This window comes from Sminthopsis crassicaudata, chromosome 6, assembly GCF_048593235.1.
Source record: "Sminthopsis crassicaudata isolate SCR6 chromosome 6, ASM4859323v1, whole genome shotgun sequence".
NCBI classification, from domain to species: Eukaryota; Metazoa; Chordata; class Mammalia; order Dasyuromorphia; family Dasyuridae; genus Sminthopsis; species Sminthopsis crassicaudata.
Genome location: NC_133622.1, coordinates 242,165,868 through 242,184,921, shown reverse-complemented (window position 1 = coordinate 242,184,921; position 19,054 = coordinate 242,165,868). Strand labels below are relative to the sequence as shown.

The 19,054-nt window shown below is 32.0% G+C and overlaps 2 protein-coding genes across 2 annotated transcripts; both read right to left on the bottom strand.

The window, feature by feature from the left end:
• Nucleotides 1-6,415: 6,415 nt before the first annotated feature.
• Nucleotides 6,416-7,387, bottom strand: LOC141547513 (olfactory receptor 8K3-like). Its single transcript, XM_074275909.1, has one exon. The coding sequence runs from the start codon at nt 7,385-7,387 to the stop codon at nt 6,416-6,418; it is 972 nt and encodes a 323-aa protein (XP_074132010.1).
• Nucleotides 7,388-14,558: 7,171 nt separating this feature from the next.
• LOC141546519 (olfactory receptor 8J1-like) lies at nt 14,559-15,506 on the bottom strand. The gene has a single exon (XM_074274405.1). The coding sequence runs from the start codon at nt 15,504-15,506 to the stop codon at nt 14,559-14,561; it is 948 nt and encodes a 315-aa protein (XP_074130506.1).
• Between the last annotated feature and the right edge of the window lie 3,548 nt (nt 15,507-19,054).

The window sequence follows — 19,054 nt, the reverse complement described above, 5'->3', positions numbered from 1 at the left end:
AAACATCTGAAATTATTGCAGTGCTCACATTGCTACAATGGGCAAATCAATTAATGACCTCAAAAGACTATTATTGGATGTTGGAAAGATTTCTCAGACCTTAAAACTCTGCATAAAATATGATCTGTTCTAGATAAAAAAAATTGTATTCAGATCACATCTTTATTGTCCCTCAAATCACATATTGTGTGATATGGATACTAGTTTTACTCAAAGAAAACAAATGCTATAATGATAACTTCTAAGGAAAAATACAATTAAAATGAATTTTGTTAATACAGGTAGCCGAGTTGTTCTTATTTATTTCCCTCTATAGGTCTGAAGTCATCTGAAAGACCTTATGATAGAAATGCATTTAGTATTAACAATTCCTGCTGTGACTAATTATGAAGCAAGTAGAAAGCTGAAAATTCATCTCTACTCCCTCTTTTCCTGCATTGATTAGCTGGGTGATCCATCACAAGTCTTTTAAACTTGGATTTTAGATAACGCTCTAGGCTTTAAATAGCAATTTTAGATATAGGAAGGGACATTTGTATAGAGATGACAGGATGGGAAAATTCAAGATAAAAATTATAAAAATTCAACACCTATGTTTTTTTTTTTCTATTTTAGGCTCATAACTTATTTTTTAGGGGAATAAATGGATAGTGTTCCATCATTGGGCTTTTTCAAACATGATGGAGACAGAAATTCTAGACCTTAAGAGTAAGTGATGGCTGTCTATGAGATATAATGGCAGCTTGAGAATCACATTGAATCTTTTGATAACATTGGTATGTCATGGTACAACAAAATGAAGCAAAGCAAAATAAATCAGAAACAAATACAGTGTGATAGTTCAACTTACCTATAAAGGAGAAAAACTGTGCCTTGAGCTTATGTGCCTCAGCCTCAGGAATAATGCTGAAGTCTTTACTTATTCCTGAAGTATCTAGTAACCTCTTCTAAATAACAAATTATCTGATATGTGTCCAACTTCATATAATTCACACACAAAAATCTCCATTATATGGTCCTTTCTCCAGGGAAATAGGACACACTAGGGACTCATTACTCAAGTCTCTTCCTTATCATCTTGCTCTCCAAGTTAAAATATGAAAAGAATTGGAAATTCTTTATAAGGGAAATATAGCGTTGGAGTTTCCCAGGTGTAAAGACCCAAACTTAAAAGGAAGGAGGTATCAAGGAAGTAAGAAGGAGTTCAAAGGGGAATGCAACTGGCAGACCAGGTCTCATACCAATCTAAAGATATGCTAATCAATATTTCGAAAGATTATTTGAAGATACCCAGATGTTGGAGGATGAACAATGGGGGTTACTAAAATTCTTTCCTAGATAGTCTTGGAATTATCTGATAATATCTTCTTCCTGATGGGGGCAGAAAGTAAGTTGCATCCCAAACATGAAATATGGGTATGAAATCATGAAAAACATTTCTGATAAGGTACTGGATAGCTAAGTGGTCTTTTATAAAGAACCTAAATTACCCAATACAATGTGGAAGTATATTTACTCCCTAAGGCAAACAGGGTAGACAACTGAGGGACCTTCTCAGCATGAAGTGGACCTTTTGTTCATAAGTAGGCCTTTTCTTCAAGGGGACTTTTACTACAGTCAAGGCTAGGCAGAGATTTCAGGTACAGAGATCTTAGCTGAATTATTTGCATTCATAAAAATGATCATAACTACACAGTTACTGTATCCAATCAGAAAATCAAGTTAGGATGTCTACTTCTTATGGGGAGAATTTTATTGTATCCTATAATCTCCTCATTTCCCTAAAAGCCATGTAAGCAAAAAAAAAGAAAATAATAAAGAAGGTAAAAATATTATACTTCAGTTTATGCTTTGAGTTTATTAATTAACTCTCTGGAGATGGATAACATTTTTCATTATCAAAGTAGCCTAGTTGTTCATAATTGATCATAATTAAAATTATTGTTATGGAAAAAATCATCTCCCAGCTCTTTTCAGTTCATTTTGCATCAGTTCATATAGTTTTTGCCATTTTTTCCCTTTGAAACCATCCCTCATCATTCCTTCTGTGATACTATTATTTTATTATAATCATATGCTTCATTGTGTTCAGACATTCCCCAGACAATGACCAACCCTGAGATTTCCAATTCTTTCCCAACACAAAAATAATTGTTATAAATATTTTTGTATATATAAGTTCTTTTTCTTTTTCTTTGATCTCTTTGGGGAAACAGACCTTTTAGTGATATGACTGAGCTAGAGGGTATACTCCTTTGGTCACAGTTCCAAATTGTTCTTCAGAATGGTCAAACCAATTTAGATCTCCATCCACAGTTTATTTGTGTGTATATATATATATATATATATATATATATATATATATATATATGTATATATGTATATATATATGTATATATGTATATGTATATGTATATACGTATATATACACACATATATATATATATATATATATCCCAAGTCATCCTCTAGTATCTGTCACTTCTGATATGAATAAAATGAATAAAGGATTACCTCAGAGTTGTTTCAATGGGCTTGCTGCTAATCAATAATAATTTAGATTTAAAAACAAAATTTGACTCTACCTCTCAGACTTGGAGAAGAGGAATGAATTTATGTCCAAAGAACTAGAGATTATTATTGATCACAAAGTAGAAAACTTTGTTGGAGGGAATGTGGGAAAATTGGGACACTGACACATTGTTGGTGGAATTGTGAATACATCCAGCCATTCTGGAGAGCAATTTGGAACTATTCTCAAAAAGTTATCAAACTGTGCATACCCTTTGACCCAGCGGTGTTATTTTATATTCCCAAAGAGATCTTAAAGAAGGGAAAGGGACCTGTATGTACAGGAATGTTTGTGGCAGCCCTCTTTGTAGTGGCCAGAAACTGGAAGCTAAGTGGATACTCATCAATTGGAGAATGGCTGAATAAATTGTGGTATATGAATATTATGGAATATTGTTGTTCTGTAAGAAATGAGCAACAGGATGATTTCAAAAAGGCCTGGAGAGACTTACATGAACTGATGCTGAGTGAAATAATGAGGACCAGGAGATTGTTGTATACTCCAACAAAAATACTATGTTATGATCAATTCTGATGGACGTGCCCATTTTCAACAATGAAATGAACCAAATCATTTCCAATAAAGCAGTAATGAATGAACCAGCTATAGCCAGCAAAAGAACTCTGGGAGATGACTATGAACCAGTGCATAGAATTCACAATCCCTCTATTTTTGTCCCCCTGCATTTTGGATTTCCTTCACAGGCTAATTGTACACTATTTCAAAGTCCGATTATTTTTGTACAGCAAAACAACTGTTTGGACATGTATATATATATATATTGTATTTAATTTGTACTTTAACATATTTAACATGTATTGGTTAATCTGCTATCTGAGGGGGGGAAGGAGGGGAAAATTAGAACAAAAGGTTTGGCAATTGTCAATGTTGTAAAATTATCCATGCATAAATCTGGTAAATAAAAACTATTACAAATATGACTAGCCATGGTTTTAATTTGTTTTCTTTTGAAAACTACTTGATAATGTCCTCTGAGCATTTACCAATTAGGGAATGATTTGTTTTCACATAAGTATCTTCTGAGTTTATTTCTTTTTCCCTGCTGCCATATAACCTTTTTAATGGTTAAATTGTATTTTTATTATTTGCTCCTTTTTCCAGTTTCTATCTTGACTTACAACTTAGGCTTAAAATTTAGCTGGGCACGGGAAGACACTGTACCCAAATTCATGATTTTTGGTATTGCTATTTTCAGAGCTAGTTCTATGCTTCTGCAGATTGATTCATAGAGATGGGTAGTCACAGCTTTCCTGTTCTGTGCTCTTTTGTTTGCCCAGTAAGTGTTCCTGCTCACTGTAAGTACAAGCACTTTCTTTTGTCATGTCCTTGGGACCAAATCCTTTATTCTTCTGCAACCAAGAGGACCAGTGTTCTTCTCTACCATAGACACATGACTAGACCATTTGCTTTCTTGTCACCAACCACAAGAATTGCTATCTGCTCTGGAACTATGATCCAGAATTGCTATGGGCAATAGAGTTGCTAATCAATTCAACAGAATCTTCTTAAGCGGTGTTTTCAACATGGTATCTGGAGGCACCTCATCCACATCTCAGGACCTAGTTACATTTTCACTTATTTTATTGTTTTTCCCCAAGGTGAACACATAAATATTAAACAATGCAGGCCTACAGAAGGGATTTTTAAAAAGCACACAATTTTTTTTTCATTTTAATCAGCATGATTTACACTCTCTAAGAATATAAAATCAAAATCTTATATATATATATATATGTGTACATATATACATACATACATACATATATATATACATACATATGTGTGTATATATATATATATATATATATATATATATATATATATATATATATGTATTTTAATTCAATGTTATATAAACACATACACAAACTTTCACAATGGGAAGTTAGGCATCTGTGGGGTTTGTTTCCAGCACATACCCCTGTGTTTCTTGCTTATTAATCCATTGAGTTTATATATTCTAAAAGTCTTCTTGCTACATAGGAAACCTGACACTAGATGGCAGAGAATGGCTTGCTCATAAGGACAGAAAGATTAAGTTTGAATTAAATAAAACTAGAATATGTCTAGTCATGGTTCCCTTAGGTAGTCTGCTAAATCTTATGGAGCCTTTCACAAGGGAAAATTAGTAAAATAAATGCATATGATTAACAAAGAAGCTAAAGTTAGTGAAAATAAAGATTTCATATATATATATATATATATATATATATATATATATATATATATATATATATATACACAGACACATTTATATATTTATATACACATGTATATATAAATATGCATGTATGTAAATTTGTATATGTGACTGTATATTTATGTATATGTGACTGTATATTTATGTATATGTTTATATTTTTTCCTTGAGGTCATGGACCACCTGCAATACCAAGTTAAGAACCCTTTTATAGCTTAATAGGTTTCCCAGTAGATATTTCGTCTGATTCAATTTAATCTGATCCAGTTCAGATTAGTTCAATTCAATCAACATCTAGTAAGTTTCTAATTTATATAACTCAGTATTATGGACATATGTGGTATAATTAGCATCCCTAGCCTCAACACTAGAAAAAAATTGAGGTTAAAATAAATAAAATCATTTACTTTATGGTAGTCCTAAGAGACAATGTAACAATTTGGGGCAATAGAATAGGGCTAAAGATACTCTTGAGGAATTGGTATATAGAGTAGACTTAGCTCCCATCTTAGAGTGAAATATCCTTGCATGTGAAATCTAGCCTGTGATATATCTTAAGGGTATGACAAAAGGCAAAATGTCTTAGATTCTCTGACCTTCAGTTTCTTCATATTTAACCTCCATTGCTAGAGATAGAGAATAATTTGGATAAAAATCCAATGCTAAGAAGGGTCACAAGAATGGTTTCAAAACATAATGGCTTGACTTAAGAAATGACTTAGGGGCTGACTTGCAATGTATATACCCTAAAATTGGCAATTATTTCATCAATGCATTACTGATCAAAAAATAAAATAAGAAATCAGATTAAGAAGAGCAACTAATTGAGCCCAACATCATACTTTCACATCCTGAAAGAATGAATGGCAGAAAAAAATCAAAGCAGAAGCACTAAAAAATGAATGATATTCTTTGTTCTCCAAGTCATATACTTTATTTCATGGTCTAATACTAATGACCAGATCACAATATTGTATCATATATATATATATATATATATATATATATATATATATATATATATATATATATATATATATATATATATATTCTCTGTATTTATTTGAATCCTTTGTATTGAGACATTTGAGTACTTGGGGAAAAACCTCTCCTATTGACATAAATTTGACTAAATTATGAGATTACAATTTAATTTGAAATTTGCATTATGCTGTGATGCAGATCACGATCCTACTTATCTATTTGGAGGGTTTGGTTTATACCTTCCCAAAATGAATGTCATTAAGGCTTCCCTTTTCATTCATATCATGAATATATGATATTTTTCCTATTAAGTCTCTGCTTTTACCATTTGGTTCAGAATACAGGGTGTAGAGATGAATAAAAAAATGTGAGGGAGATTATGAAGGAGGAAGGGCATGGAGAGTAAGCCAAAAAAAATACTAATCCTTTGGTGAATGGCAACAAGGAAAAATGCGTAGTCTGATAATGAATGTTAGAGAGAGCTAGATTTACATCTTTCTCTCTCCATTAAAAGATATTTGACTAAAGGTACATACTTTAATTTTTATAAGTTTAAACTATTTTTCTAGAAACCTAAAAACAGAAATAAATATCACAGGTTTGGTTTTTTGCTTCTAATATCAAATTAATATATCATTCTATATGGGACCACAAAGAAGGCTTTTGCATTGATTTTCCAGGGCTCTTTTCAGAGCACCTTTTACTTCCTTATTTCTCAAACTGTAGATTAAAGGATTCAGCATGGGAATAACCAGGGTATAAAAGACAGAAGCCATTTTGTCTGTATCAAAGGAGTGATTTGACTTGGGCTGCAGGTACATGAAAATTAGTGTGCCATACAAGATAACCACCACTGTGAGATGGGAACCGCAGGTAGAGAAGGCTTTGCGTCTGCCTTCAGCAGAATTCATCCTAATGATGGCCAAAAGAATGAATCCATATGAAACAAGAACAATTAGCAGAGAGAAAATCAAATTAAAAGCAGAAAGGCTCAGTAGGATTAATTCTACATCCTTTGCATCCCTGCATAAAATACTTAAAAGGGGGAGACTATCACAATAGAAATGACTAATTATGTTAGATTTCCAAAAAGATGAATTAAAAATTTTAATTGTAATTAGTAGTGCTTCAAAGGAGCTGTATAGATATGGGATGGACACCAAGAGACAGCACATTTTATCTGACATGATGACCATGTACAATAGGGGATTACAGATAGCTACATAGCGATCGTAAGCCATTACTGATAGCATAAAAAGTTCATTTATCATTAATGTTATAAAGACAACTAACTGGGTTGCACATGCAATATAGGAGATGGTATTTTTTTCTACTATGAAATTAACTAACATTTTTGGGCCAATTGCAGTGGAGTAGCCAAGATCAATAAAGGCCAAATTCCTGAGGAAAAAGTACATGGGAGTTTTCAGGTGAGAATCAATCTTAGTCAAGATAATCAAGCCTACATTTCCTAGAACTATGACTAGGTAAATGATGAGAAATACAAGGAAGAGAGGGATCTGCAGGTCAGGATGATCTGTGATGCCCATGAGAATGAATTCAGTTACTTGAATAAATGTGGTTTCATTCCATTTATCCATTTCTTCCATCCAAGGAAATTAGTCTAAGAAGAAAAAGAGATATGCTGTTTGAATCAAAGAAGAATTAATCATGAGAGATTCTATGTGTAGGATATTTGGGAATACTCATTGATAAATATGATATCAAGGAGTTAGGCAAATATCCCCTTGCTTTGCAAAACCTCACCTTGGGGTTTATATCACTGACAGATTCATTTACTATCTCTACAATAAAATTGGGCCTGTATAAAATATTGATTTATTTAATATATTTCATTTTCTGTTTTTTAATTTTTAAATCAATAGCATTTTATTTTTCTAATTACACATAAATATATTTTTCAATATTCATTTTTGTAAGATTTTGAGGTTTAAATTGTTTTCTCTCCCTTCCTCTTTTGCCTCTCTCCTGTGATATAACAGGACTTACTTCATGTAATTTATTTTCCTAATGGAACCCTGAAAAATATCCTATATCACAAAAATTATTATGCTACCAGACACAAGCAGTATACAATCTTTCATAATTTTTTTTATTTCCATGAAATTATCTGTGAGATTGGTCAGCTAAGATTTCTGATGTTTTCTGTCAAACAAGAATTAAATATCAAAAAACAACAATGAAGGTGCATATAAATCTGCAAAAATGCATTTTTTCCTAGATTTTGTTAAGTCTTGATATCCACATAAATTGCATAAAAAGTAGAGCAGGCCCTAAAGAAAATTATTAGTTTGAATATATTACATGAGGAAGAGAGACGTTTCCTTCCCAGGTTATTTACCAAATAATAGGTTATCTAGGGAAACCAGTAGTCTCTGTATACATCAATGAAAGAGAATGTCTCTAAATTCTTAATGTTATAGAACATTGTATGAATCCTGTGAGAAGACATTAGAATAAAGGCAACTTGAAAGAATTTTTTTAATCCTTTCAAAAATCAGTCCTAGAATGACAATAAAATAAAAAAAAATGAATTTGAGAATAGGAGAGCCCCTTATTCCTCCTTTCCTTTTTACATATCTCAGCAATGAGACTACGATATTCTTTCCCTTTCTCCCTCTAATTAATGGAAGATAATTATTTATAGATGATGCATTTTTACCAGTTCAAATATCCTGAAAACAATTGTTGAGGGCACTTCAAGAAATTGACAAAATTGGATCACTTTCAAAAAGTTTGATATGACTTGGTATAATTTAAGGGAGGGGAGTTACAGCGCCCCCCCCACTTATGAAAAATGGAAAGCTTCAGAAATGTGTTAGTTATTTAGGTATGAGTTTCAAGTAATAAATTGACTTAATTGTCATATCTGCCTCTATTCAATAAGATCTCATTATTAGCTTTGTACTGTTCTACAATCTTGGTATTACCAAAGATCTCCAGTTATAATGTTGAAAATCCAGTCAATCCCAGGATTTCCAACTTAAAGTGCTCTAAAACAGTGGCCCCCAAACTCAAAGTTAAACTTACAATTTGATTCTAATTGTGATATTCATGGTGTAGAAAGATTCTTCCTTTTTCAGTTCTCTATTCCTGCACTTAAATTGGACTGATATATTTTTATAACTATAAAAAGTTTAAGGTATATAAAGTGCTTTAAATACTTTGTCATTTGATTCTCAAAATAACTCTATGCTGCAGGGTGCTGTTATTATTATTGCATTGTATAACTCAGGATTTAGAAAAATTACCCTGACAACATCATGCCCTTGGCAAGTACCTGACTTGGGAAATGTCATGGCCTTATTAACTTTGTGGCAACCTCACTCCTATGAGGCACATATTGTGTTGAATAAATTCTTTGTCCTGCATCCAGAAATCCTTTGTTGTTATTTCCCCTCTAAGTCTTACCACACATGTGACTATAAACAAATTACTTGGCTTTTCAAAACTCAGTTTACTCATCTGTAAAAAGAGGGCAATTATATCACCAGTCTTGTGGTATGACTGTAAGGATCCAAGCAGATGATGTAGAGACAGAGTCTTGTAGATATTAAATCATTATGCCTATTCATGGAAGTTATCATGAGTTTTGTTATTGTAGCACAAATGTAAAATCAAATGCTACTAGAATATGTTCAGACATAAAAAGTAAGATGGGACTTGAAGAGCTCATTCTATTTCCCATTCCATTAAGTGGGGTTTTATTCAGTAAATCATGATGATTCAAGATTTCAATGACAATTTGGTGACTCCAATTTGTCTAGTTTTCTTTTTCTTTTCTTTTCTTTTTTTTATTGTTGTTCACTGTATTACTTAGAGGAGTGAGATGAAGATTGAAGATAAAGCTGACAAAAGAACATTATCACTTGGATTCTCAACATGAAATAGAAAATGGTATTGTCTTACTAAATTTTTCCCACAGAGATTTTACACAAAACTTCCCCCAAAATATTATTCTCTTAAAGAATGGGAACAATGATAAACTCTTCTAGATGAGGTATCTAGTGCATTTATCTACTATAAACATCTCTAAAAACATCCTGGTTGCCTATCACTCTAACATAAATGGTTTAGCTGATGAGATTTATTTAATCACAAAATGCTGTAACACTAGAATGCAAAGCTAAGGATCTGCAATATTGCCCATAGTTAAAGGGCATACTAAAAAAAAAAAAAATAAACAAAGAATAGTGTTATCTGCTCACCTAGAATGGGAAAGATGCTGTGCCTTGCTCATGTCTCCCTAGTCAACTACTAGAAGGAGAGTTTATGAGCTTCTCAATCTCCTGAGATCTTATCCCTGAAGCACTCAGGAGGCTTAATGAATTACCTATCGTGATCAGAGAAGTTGACAGTAGTATCAATGCAATTATCTATCTTTTTAGGTCATTTCATGTGCTGGTTATTGATTCTAATTGAACACAAAGATGCACTGATATCCACATGAGATCCTTTCTAGATTTCAAGGCTCTAATAGGTAGAATTTTGTGTCTTCCATTGCTTTAACTCTCAGAGATTCTGGAACAGTAGGCATTTGTTTCTTGTGAGCCTGAGTATCTTGATTCTTAGAGACTTGGTAAGGGCTGTTATTATTCCTCTCATATAGCTATTTGGCACACACATGCACACACACACACACCTATATATATATATATATATATATATATATATATATATATATATATATATATACATATATATATATGTATTATGTATGTTCACATATATGTACATTTATAAATGTAGTAATCGTATATATATATATATATACATACACATATATGCATATATACATACACATTATATATGTATGTGTATATGTGTTATATCACTCTGTTCCTGGAATATAGTAACAAATACATACTTATTTCATAAATAAATAATACCTAATAAGTGCTTGTTGATTCTTCAAAATACATCTTAATGAATTTTTATTTCCTTGATGGATGCTACCTTTTCAGTGCAATTAGAGAGATATTTTTTTAGTAATAGTTATTCTTGAGTAACTGTGCTTGAAAATTTTATCACACAGTGTTAGCAGAAATTGACCAAATACTTTGGAAAACCAAATGTATATAATATAAATCTACAATTTCATAGGAAATATGCATATGGACTTTGTGTATTACACAATTAATTTTTTAATCCTTATAAAGTTCATTCTAAAAATAATATATGCAATATGGTATATTATATAAATAAACATTTAATTTATATATGTACATTTATTTAAATAAATGTGTATGATATGTCCATGTGTTTATGCATGTTGTATAATACATATATACACTATACATATACATGCATACACACATATACTTCTAAATATATACACACAGAACCAGCCCTTTTCCATAGTTCAGTCTAAGAAATACAAACAGAGTGGTCTGATCAGGTTATCAAAACAAAACCCACAGATTTGGGTGGGTAGCAGTAATTTCATTAGTGGTCTTCTTAGGTCATTCTTGTTCTCAGTTGTTTTTCAGAAAGTGTATAGTGGCCAAATCAGGTTTGGTCACTGAGGGCAACATGAAGTAGTCTGAGTTGGTTCTATAGCATAGATGATTGGGAGGGGAGTTCCAGGTTCAGATGCAAAAATGCAAAGCATTTCTGATGTACCCATTTTAGGGAAGGCCCAATTTGTCTCCTGATTCTGATTCCCAGGTCAGTCTGGCTTCTGTATAAAAGTGAATTTGAGGAAAACATAGTGTTTGGTTAAAATCATTAATTGCTTCAGTTTCACATATGGAACATGATGCCTTTGAGCTATGTCAGGCCATACTGGGGCCCCCAGAAAGATAATTATAAGAAACAAACAAACAAAAAAAATATTCAGCACATAGTAGAAGAAATCAGACAAGTAAAGCAAAATAATACCCCTTTGAGGGGAATCATGAGCCATGGCAAGTGGCCCTGGCATGAAAGGGACTCAGAAGTTGTGGGGAGGAGGCCAGCATGGGGATTGACAAGAATGGAGAGGGAGAAAATTTCAACACCACTTTATAGTGGTTGGGCACATAACAAAAGGAGGGAGGGGGGAGAAAGAAAAACAACAACAATAACAATCACAACAACTTGGTAAGCCCACTCAGACCTGGTCCAAAATTTTGGATGTTTCATTTGAATATCATTTATTTTTCGTTTCATACTAGATGAACTCTGAGGACCTTAGAGGTTCTGACATTCACTCAGGAGCAGTGGCTTTCTTTTCTTTTTTCTTAATAGTATTTTACTTTTTTCCATATGTGTGCAAAGACAGTTTTCAACATTCTCCCATGCAAAAACCTTATGCTCCAAATTTTTCTTTCCCTCTCCCTCACTAAGAGATTTAGCAATTCAATATAGCTTATAAATGTTTATTTCTTCTAAATATAATTTCATATTGGTCATGCTAAACAAGAAAAATCAGATCAAAAAGGAAAAAAAAACATGAGAAAGAAAACAAATCAACAACACAGGTGAAAATACTATGCTTTGATCCATATTCAGTCTCCATAGTTCTCTCTGTGGATGCAGTTGGGATTTTCCATCACATGTCTATTGGAAGTGTGTTGGTTCTTCACCTCACTGCTGAAAAGAGCCAGGACCCTCACAGTTGATCATCACATAATCTTGTTGCTATATATGATGGTGTCTTGTTTATGCTCACTTTACTCAGAATCAGTTTATTTAAATCGTTCCAGGCTTTTCCTTAAATCAGCCTTGTCATTATTTCTTATGAAATAATATTTATTACATTAATATATGATAATTTATTCAACTATTCCCCAACTAATGGACATCTACTCAGTTCCCATTTCTTTGCTACTGCTAAAAGGCTACTACAAACAATTTTGTGCCTGTTGGTCTTTTTCCTGCTTTTATGATCTTTTTGGGATACAGATAGTGACACTCCTATATCAAAATGTATGCACAGTTTATGACCCTTTGAATTGAGGAGTAGTAGGATTAGTAGTAGTAGTAGAACTGTAGAATTAGTCAGAAGGATCTGTTAAATTCCTTTTTTAATCATTCAACCAATTCATTATTTAATTTCAACGATTTATTTATTTATTTTATGTCATGTATAATTTATTTAATATTCATATTTATTATATGATATATGATTTATTTAATATTTTCCCCTGTTACATTCAATTTTTTTTCTACAATTGTTTTTATGCTTTTTGAGTTCTAGGTTCTCTCTCTTATCCCCATCCTCAATTAAGAAGCCACATGTCAAATTATGCAAAACATTTCCATAAAAGTCAACTTGTGAAAGAAAACATACATCTCCCACTCTAATAAAATACAATTCTCAAGAATAATTAAGTTAAAAAGAGAAAGCAACAGAGAGAGAGACAGAGAGACAGAAACAGAGGCAGAGAAAAGGCTTCAATAAATATTCAGACATAGTCAATTCCTTCTTTGGGTACGATACAATTTTTCATCATAAGTCCTTTGGAGAACTTGTGAGTGTGTACTCCTGAAAACTGCACAGTCATTTACAATTGGTCATCCCAGAACATTGCTATTATTTTGTATACAGTATATTTCACTTTGTTCATGGAGAACTTTGCCAATTTTTTCCTGAGAGCATCCTGCTCACCATGTCTCAGAGAACAATATTTCATCACAAACACATACCATATTTTATTGAGCCATTCCCCAATTGATGAGCATCTTCTCAATTTGTAGTTTTTTGTTTTGAGAAGAGAGCTACCATGAATATGTTCATATAGGTTATTTTCTTTTCCCCTCCTTTCCCACCTCCAAATCTCTTTTGGTATTTATGCCTAGTAATGTTATTAGGTGAGATTATATGCACAAATCTATATCCCTTTGGGTACAGATCATATCTTTTGATCATTTATCAATTGGGGCATGGCTCTTATTTTTTATAATTTTTTTCTTAGTTCCCTCTATGTTTAAGAAATGAGGCATTATTATAGAAAATTACTTCTATGTTTTTTTTTTAACAATTACTATTACAGGGTTCCATAACACTTCACACATTGTGGGTACATTTAGTTTATCTTTTTTTTGTATCCAATTTAATTGGATATACATTCTGTGATATCCCTCCATTCCTGTACATTTCCTGTTCTTATAAACACAACACAAAAGAAGGAGCAAAAAGTTCATTACATTAGTTCTTCTGGAGAGCTATTACCTTCCATAGGGAATTATATATATATATATATATATATATATATATATAATAAGTTTTGTTGGTGTTAATATATTAAAACTTATCAATAAAATTAAGTGGTATAATCTCAAATATGTATGTAAATATAGGAAGGAGTGATTTTTATGAACTTCAGTATTATATTCATTGAATATTTTCTTATCCAAATTTTGAAATATTTTAATGTTTTAATAATGCTCAATTATACAAAAAAATCAGGGAAATTAAAATTGTAGCCATGTTGAAAAAAGCCAGTTTTTTCATCATGGTTACAATTTTAATTTCCCTGATAGAGATATCCATCTATAATGATTAAACCCATAGTAGTACTAGAGTTATATGCCTCGATGTTGGTGGAATAGGAAAAAAATAAAGGCTTTGTTACAGATGACCTGCAAATGTTTAACAAGAATTTAAAATAAATCACATGCTTTGATCCAGTAATTGGGTTATTACAAATAAATACCAAGAACATTATCATGAACAAAAGGCTATATGCTGAGTTATATTCAGATGGATAAAAATCATAATTTGAGAGGTGATACTTCACATTGTGAATCTCTTTGTTTCCACAAATATTTGTCACATTACATGTTTTTAAAAGTTTGGCAAGAGTTAGCAAGAACTCTCTTCAGAGCCTCCTTCACATCCTTGTTCCTCAGACTATATATCAAAGGATTTAACATAGGGATCACGAGTGTATAAAACACTGAAGCCATTTTATCAGTATCTAAGGAATGGTTTGACTGGGGCTGCACATACATAAAAAGGAGTGTCCCATAGAAAATAGTGACAGCTGTCATGTGGGAAGCACAGGTGGAAAAAGCTTTTTTTCTTCCTTCTGCTGAACGTATCCTCAGGATGGCCAAGATGATCTGGAAGTAGGACACCAGGATAATTGTCAAGGAAACGAAGAGACTGAAAGCTGCAGTGATATAGACTATAATCACTGGTATATGAGTAGAAGAGCAAGATAAAGCTAACAAAGGGATATTGTCACAGTAAAAATGATTAATGACATTGGAAGAACAGTAAGACATTGAAAAAACAGAAATGGTAACTGTGATTGATATTGAGAAGCCATAAATATATATGAGGATGACAAGTAGGATGCAAACCTTCCGTGATACCACAACCATGTATAATAGGGGATTACAAATAGCCACATAGCGGTCATAGGCCATAGCAGCCAACATGGAAACCTCAGCAACTATGAACACTATGAAGCCTCCATGTTGGATTATACATCCATAGTAGGAAATGGTTTTCTTCTCCAGCAAGAAATTAACCAGCATCTGGGGAGCAATGACAGTGGAATTGCCAAGATTGATGATTGCTAAATGTCTGAGGAAAAAGTACATGGGAGTTTGAAGTCGAGAATCTATACTAGTGAGTGTGATGATTCCCACATTTCCAGTCACGGTCACTCCATAGATAGCTAAGAAGATGAAGAAGAGGGGAAGCTGAAGCTCTGGATTTTCTGAGACTCCAATGAGAATGAATGTGGTCACATGGGAGAGATTTCCTTGAAACATCTTTGATTGATTTCATCTGCTATGGGATTAAAATAGGAAAACAGTTTAGAAGGCCAAAGTTGATTTGCTAGAAGTTGCAACCACTATAGTAAACCATTATATCCAAGGATTAATGTTTTCTTTTTTGTTTGTTTTTTTGTTTGTTTGTTTGTTTTGTTTTTTGTCTTTTTAATTCTTTTGAAAAACCTGTATAAGATTTAGACAATTTTTCCCCCTGATTTCTAGATTATTGAAATATGTTCAAAGAGTTGACTGTTAAATTTTGAGTATGAGAATGTACATTTTGGAATTAGTAAGTATACGATTTATGATTTTGTAAATTATATAGACTTCTGAAAGTGAAGATGAAGAAGAGAGGAAGTTGAAGCTCTGGATGCTTGGAGACTCCAATGAGAATGAATGTACTCACACCGGACAGATTTCCTGAAACATATTTGATCAATTTTATCTGCTATGGGATTAAATGAGAAGGCAGTTTAGAATGAAAAGAATGATTTCCTAGAACTTGCAAGTTAAGTAAACTGCTATATTTTAGGGTTAAATATTGTTATTTTTAATTATTTGGAGAATGCTATCTTAAAGTTGGAGACATATTTTATCTGATTCCTGAAGTTTTGAGATGGGTTCAAAAGAACTGATTGATAATTTTTTTTAGTGAAAATTCACACCTCGGAATTAGCAAAAAAGATAAATCCAGGAAATTAAAAAAAATATTGTGTTGTTGAATTGAATACAAATTTTCTATCCATGGCTAGCTAGACAAATGAGAGTAATGTCAAGGGTTTTCCACATCTAACTAAATATCTGATCATTAAGTTAAAAAATGAATAATTGTGTACAATGAAAATCTCTTTTATCTTTGTATTTCTCAAATATATTAGAAATATGCTAAGTTCATAGAAAGTGATCAGAAAATAATTATTAGTCACTTTACTTAAATTATCTAGTTATTTTTTGGAAGCCTTTCCCAATTCCCCTTGATTTTAGCACCCCATCTTCCTTATTTATCTATAATTCATTGTCTATATTTTGCTTAGAAACAGTGGTTTTCATGTCTCCTCATTAGCTGAGCATGGTTCTTGTTTTTTAATTTTATTTTTTAATATCTCTAGCAATTAGCAAAGATCTTGGCCCATAGAAATCTCATTATTTCCTGAACAATTGATTGACAAATATCTCTCTTTTGAGAAAATCAATCAAAATGTTAAATATTAATCTTTCAATTTGTTAAGACAATTGCCATGGGGAAAATTATCTGGGGATTTTAATAAATTCATATTTGATATCAATTTCATTTTATTTGTATGAATACTTCTAAAATAAATAAAATATTATACTGTATTAATTAAATATAATTTTAAGATTTTATTATAAGAGCCACTCTCTTCTGTCCTGATCAAACTTCAAGGTTGTTTAGTTCCTGGTCGCAATTAAAAATTAATAACTATTTTAAAATACATGTAAATATAGTTTTCAACATTTGCAATTGCAAAACATTTTATTCCAATTTTTCTCATTCCTTTCTCCTGATTCTCCTTCCCTAGAGAGCAGGTTATCCAGTAGAGGTTAAATATGAGGAATTCTTCTAAACATATTTATACCTTTAACATGCTACACAAGAAAAATCAGCTCAAAAAAGGGAAAAAGAGAGAGAGAGAGAGAGAGAGAGAGAGAGAGAGAGAGAGAGAGAGAGAGAGAGAAAGCAACAACAAAAATGATAAAAATGCTAGAATGTGATCTACATTCCATTCCCATAATCCTCTTTCTGGATGCAGATGGCTCTCTCCATCAAAATTCTATTGAAATTGACAAGAATCACCTTACAATTTAAAAGATAAGGGCATCACAGTTGAGCATGACATAATGTTGATTTTTCTGTGTACAGTGTTCTCTTGGCTCTATTCACTTCACTAACCATCAGTTCATGTAAATCTTTCCAGGCCTTTCTGAAATCAGCCTGTTGATAATTTCATAGAATGTTTATATATCTTAAAGTCTTTAGCATTCATTCCCCAACTGATAGGCAACCACTCAGTTTCAAGTTCTTTGCCATTACAAAAAGGACTGCTGCAAAAATTTTGCACTTGTGGGTCTTTTTCACTTTTTGTGATGTATTGGGATACAGACCAGTAAGGTGATTGCTGGATCAAAGGGTATGTATAGTTTGATAGCCCTTTGAATATAGCTTCAAATTGCTTTCCAAAATGGTTGGATCACTTCACAACTCCATCAGTAACATCGTGTCCCAATTTCCCTACTTCCCCTCCAACATTTATCATCATCTTTTACTGCCATGTTGGCTAATCTAAGAGGTGTGTAGTAGTATCTCAGAGGTATCTGAATTTGCATTTTTATAATCAATAATGATATAGAACATTTGTTCAGCTGAGCAGAAATGGTTGTAGATGTAGGAAATAACAATAATGCAAAATAAATTTGAAATTCTATTTATATATTTCCTTCTTTTGAAAGCCAATTCATATCCTTGCACAATACTGATTCCAGCTCCATGCATTGTATAAGAGGGAGCACTAGCTCTAACAAAATATATAGAGAAATATGGAAGAAATGGAAATCTTGGTAAAATTAAGGTTAAAATTATACTAAAAATTAAATTTATAAACTAAAATGACTTATTTGCAGAATCTGAGAGCTGCCTTCACTGAGTTTACAACTCAGAATTCATACAATTGATTGTAAGAAGAGAGTTGTTTTTTTTTTTTTTTTTTTGTTTTTTTCGTTTTGTTTTTTTTTTTTTTTGTTTTGTTTTGTTTTGTTTTTGGTTTAAACCTGGGTTCCAGAAGATATTATAAAGACATGATTGTGACTTAATTTTTTTTCAAAGTTTAGACAATATTGAAATTAAAGTGATGGTGAATACGATCAAATAAAACACATCATAGAGTGTGTGTTTGGTTCTTCAAGTATTCACCTTGCATTGATAAATCCAAAGAGACTAACATTCAAAGGACGTTTGGAAAAAAAAATAGCTTTTAAAGTTCCTCTCTGGCACAATATACTCACTGAAAAAAAAATCAAAGGCTCAACAGTCCCACCAGTGTCCTGTGTTGACGGGTTAGATTTATTCTGCCAAGTCCCAATGAGTTCAACTTTAATCAGAGACTAATTAAAAAATCTAACCAGAAGTACAAAGATATAGATTTCATCTTGAGATCTGCTGCAACCAGCCCCATGTGTTCTGTTAAATGGCCAAATATTATTTCTGAAATGTTATATTTTGCAAATAAATAAAAAAAAGCAATTGAATTTTCATTACGTTGTCTGTGTAGATTTATGAAAACTAATATGAGATATCAATAATAGAAATTAAACTTCTTTTGAAATCCAATTCATATCCTTTGCACAGTTCCATGCAAAGTGTAAGGGGGAACATTAGCTTTAACAAAATGTACCTTCTGAGAGAGATCATTTTTTTTGTAAAAAACGTGTTGCCTTTATTTTGGAAACATGATTTGTAAGAGCTGATGATCAGTATGTTTTTCCTCAAAGGAAAAAAAAATCCAAATTTCTTTAAGGTCATGGCTAAA

Bases quoted from the DNA above. Each gene is read 5' to 3' on its own strand.
- LOC141547513 (XM_074275909.1), bottom strand. From the start codon at position 7,387: ATGGAAGAAATGGATAAATGGAATGAAACCACATTTATTCAAGTAACT.
- LOC141546519 (XM_074274405.1), bottom strand. From the start codon at position 15,506: ATGTTTCAAGGAAATCTCTCCCATGTGACCACATTCATTCTCATTGGA.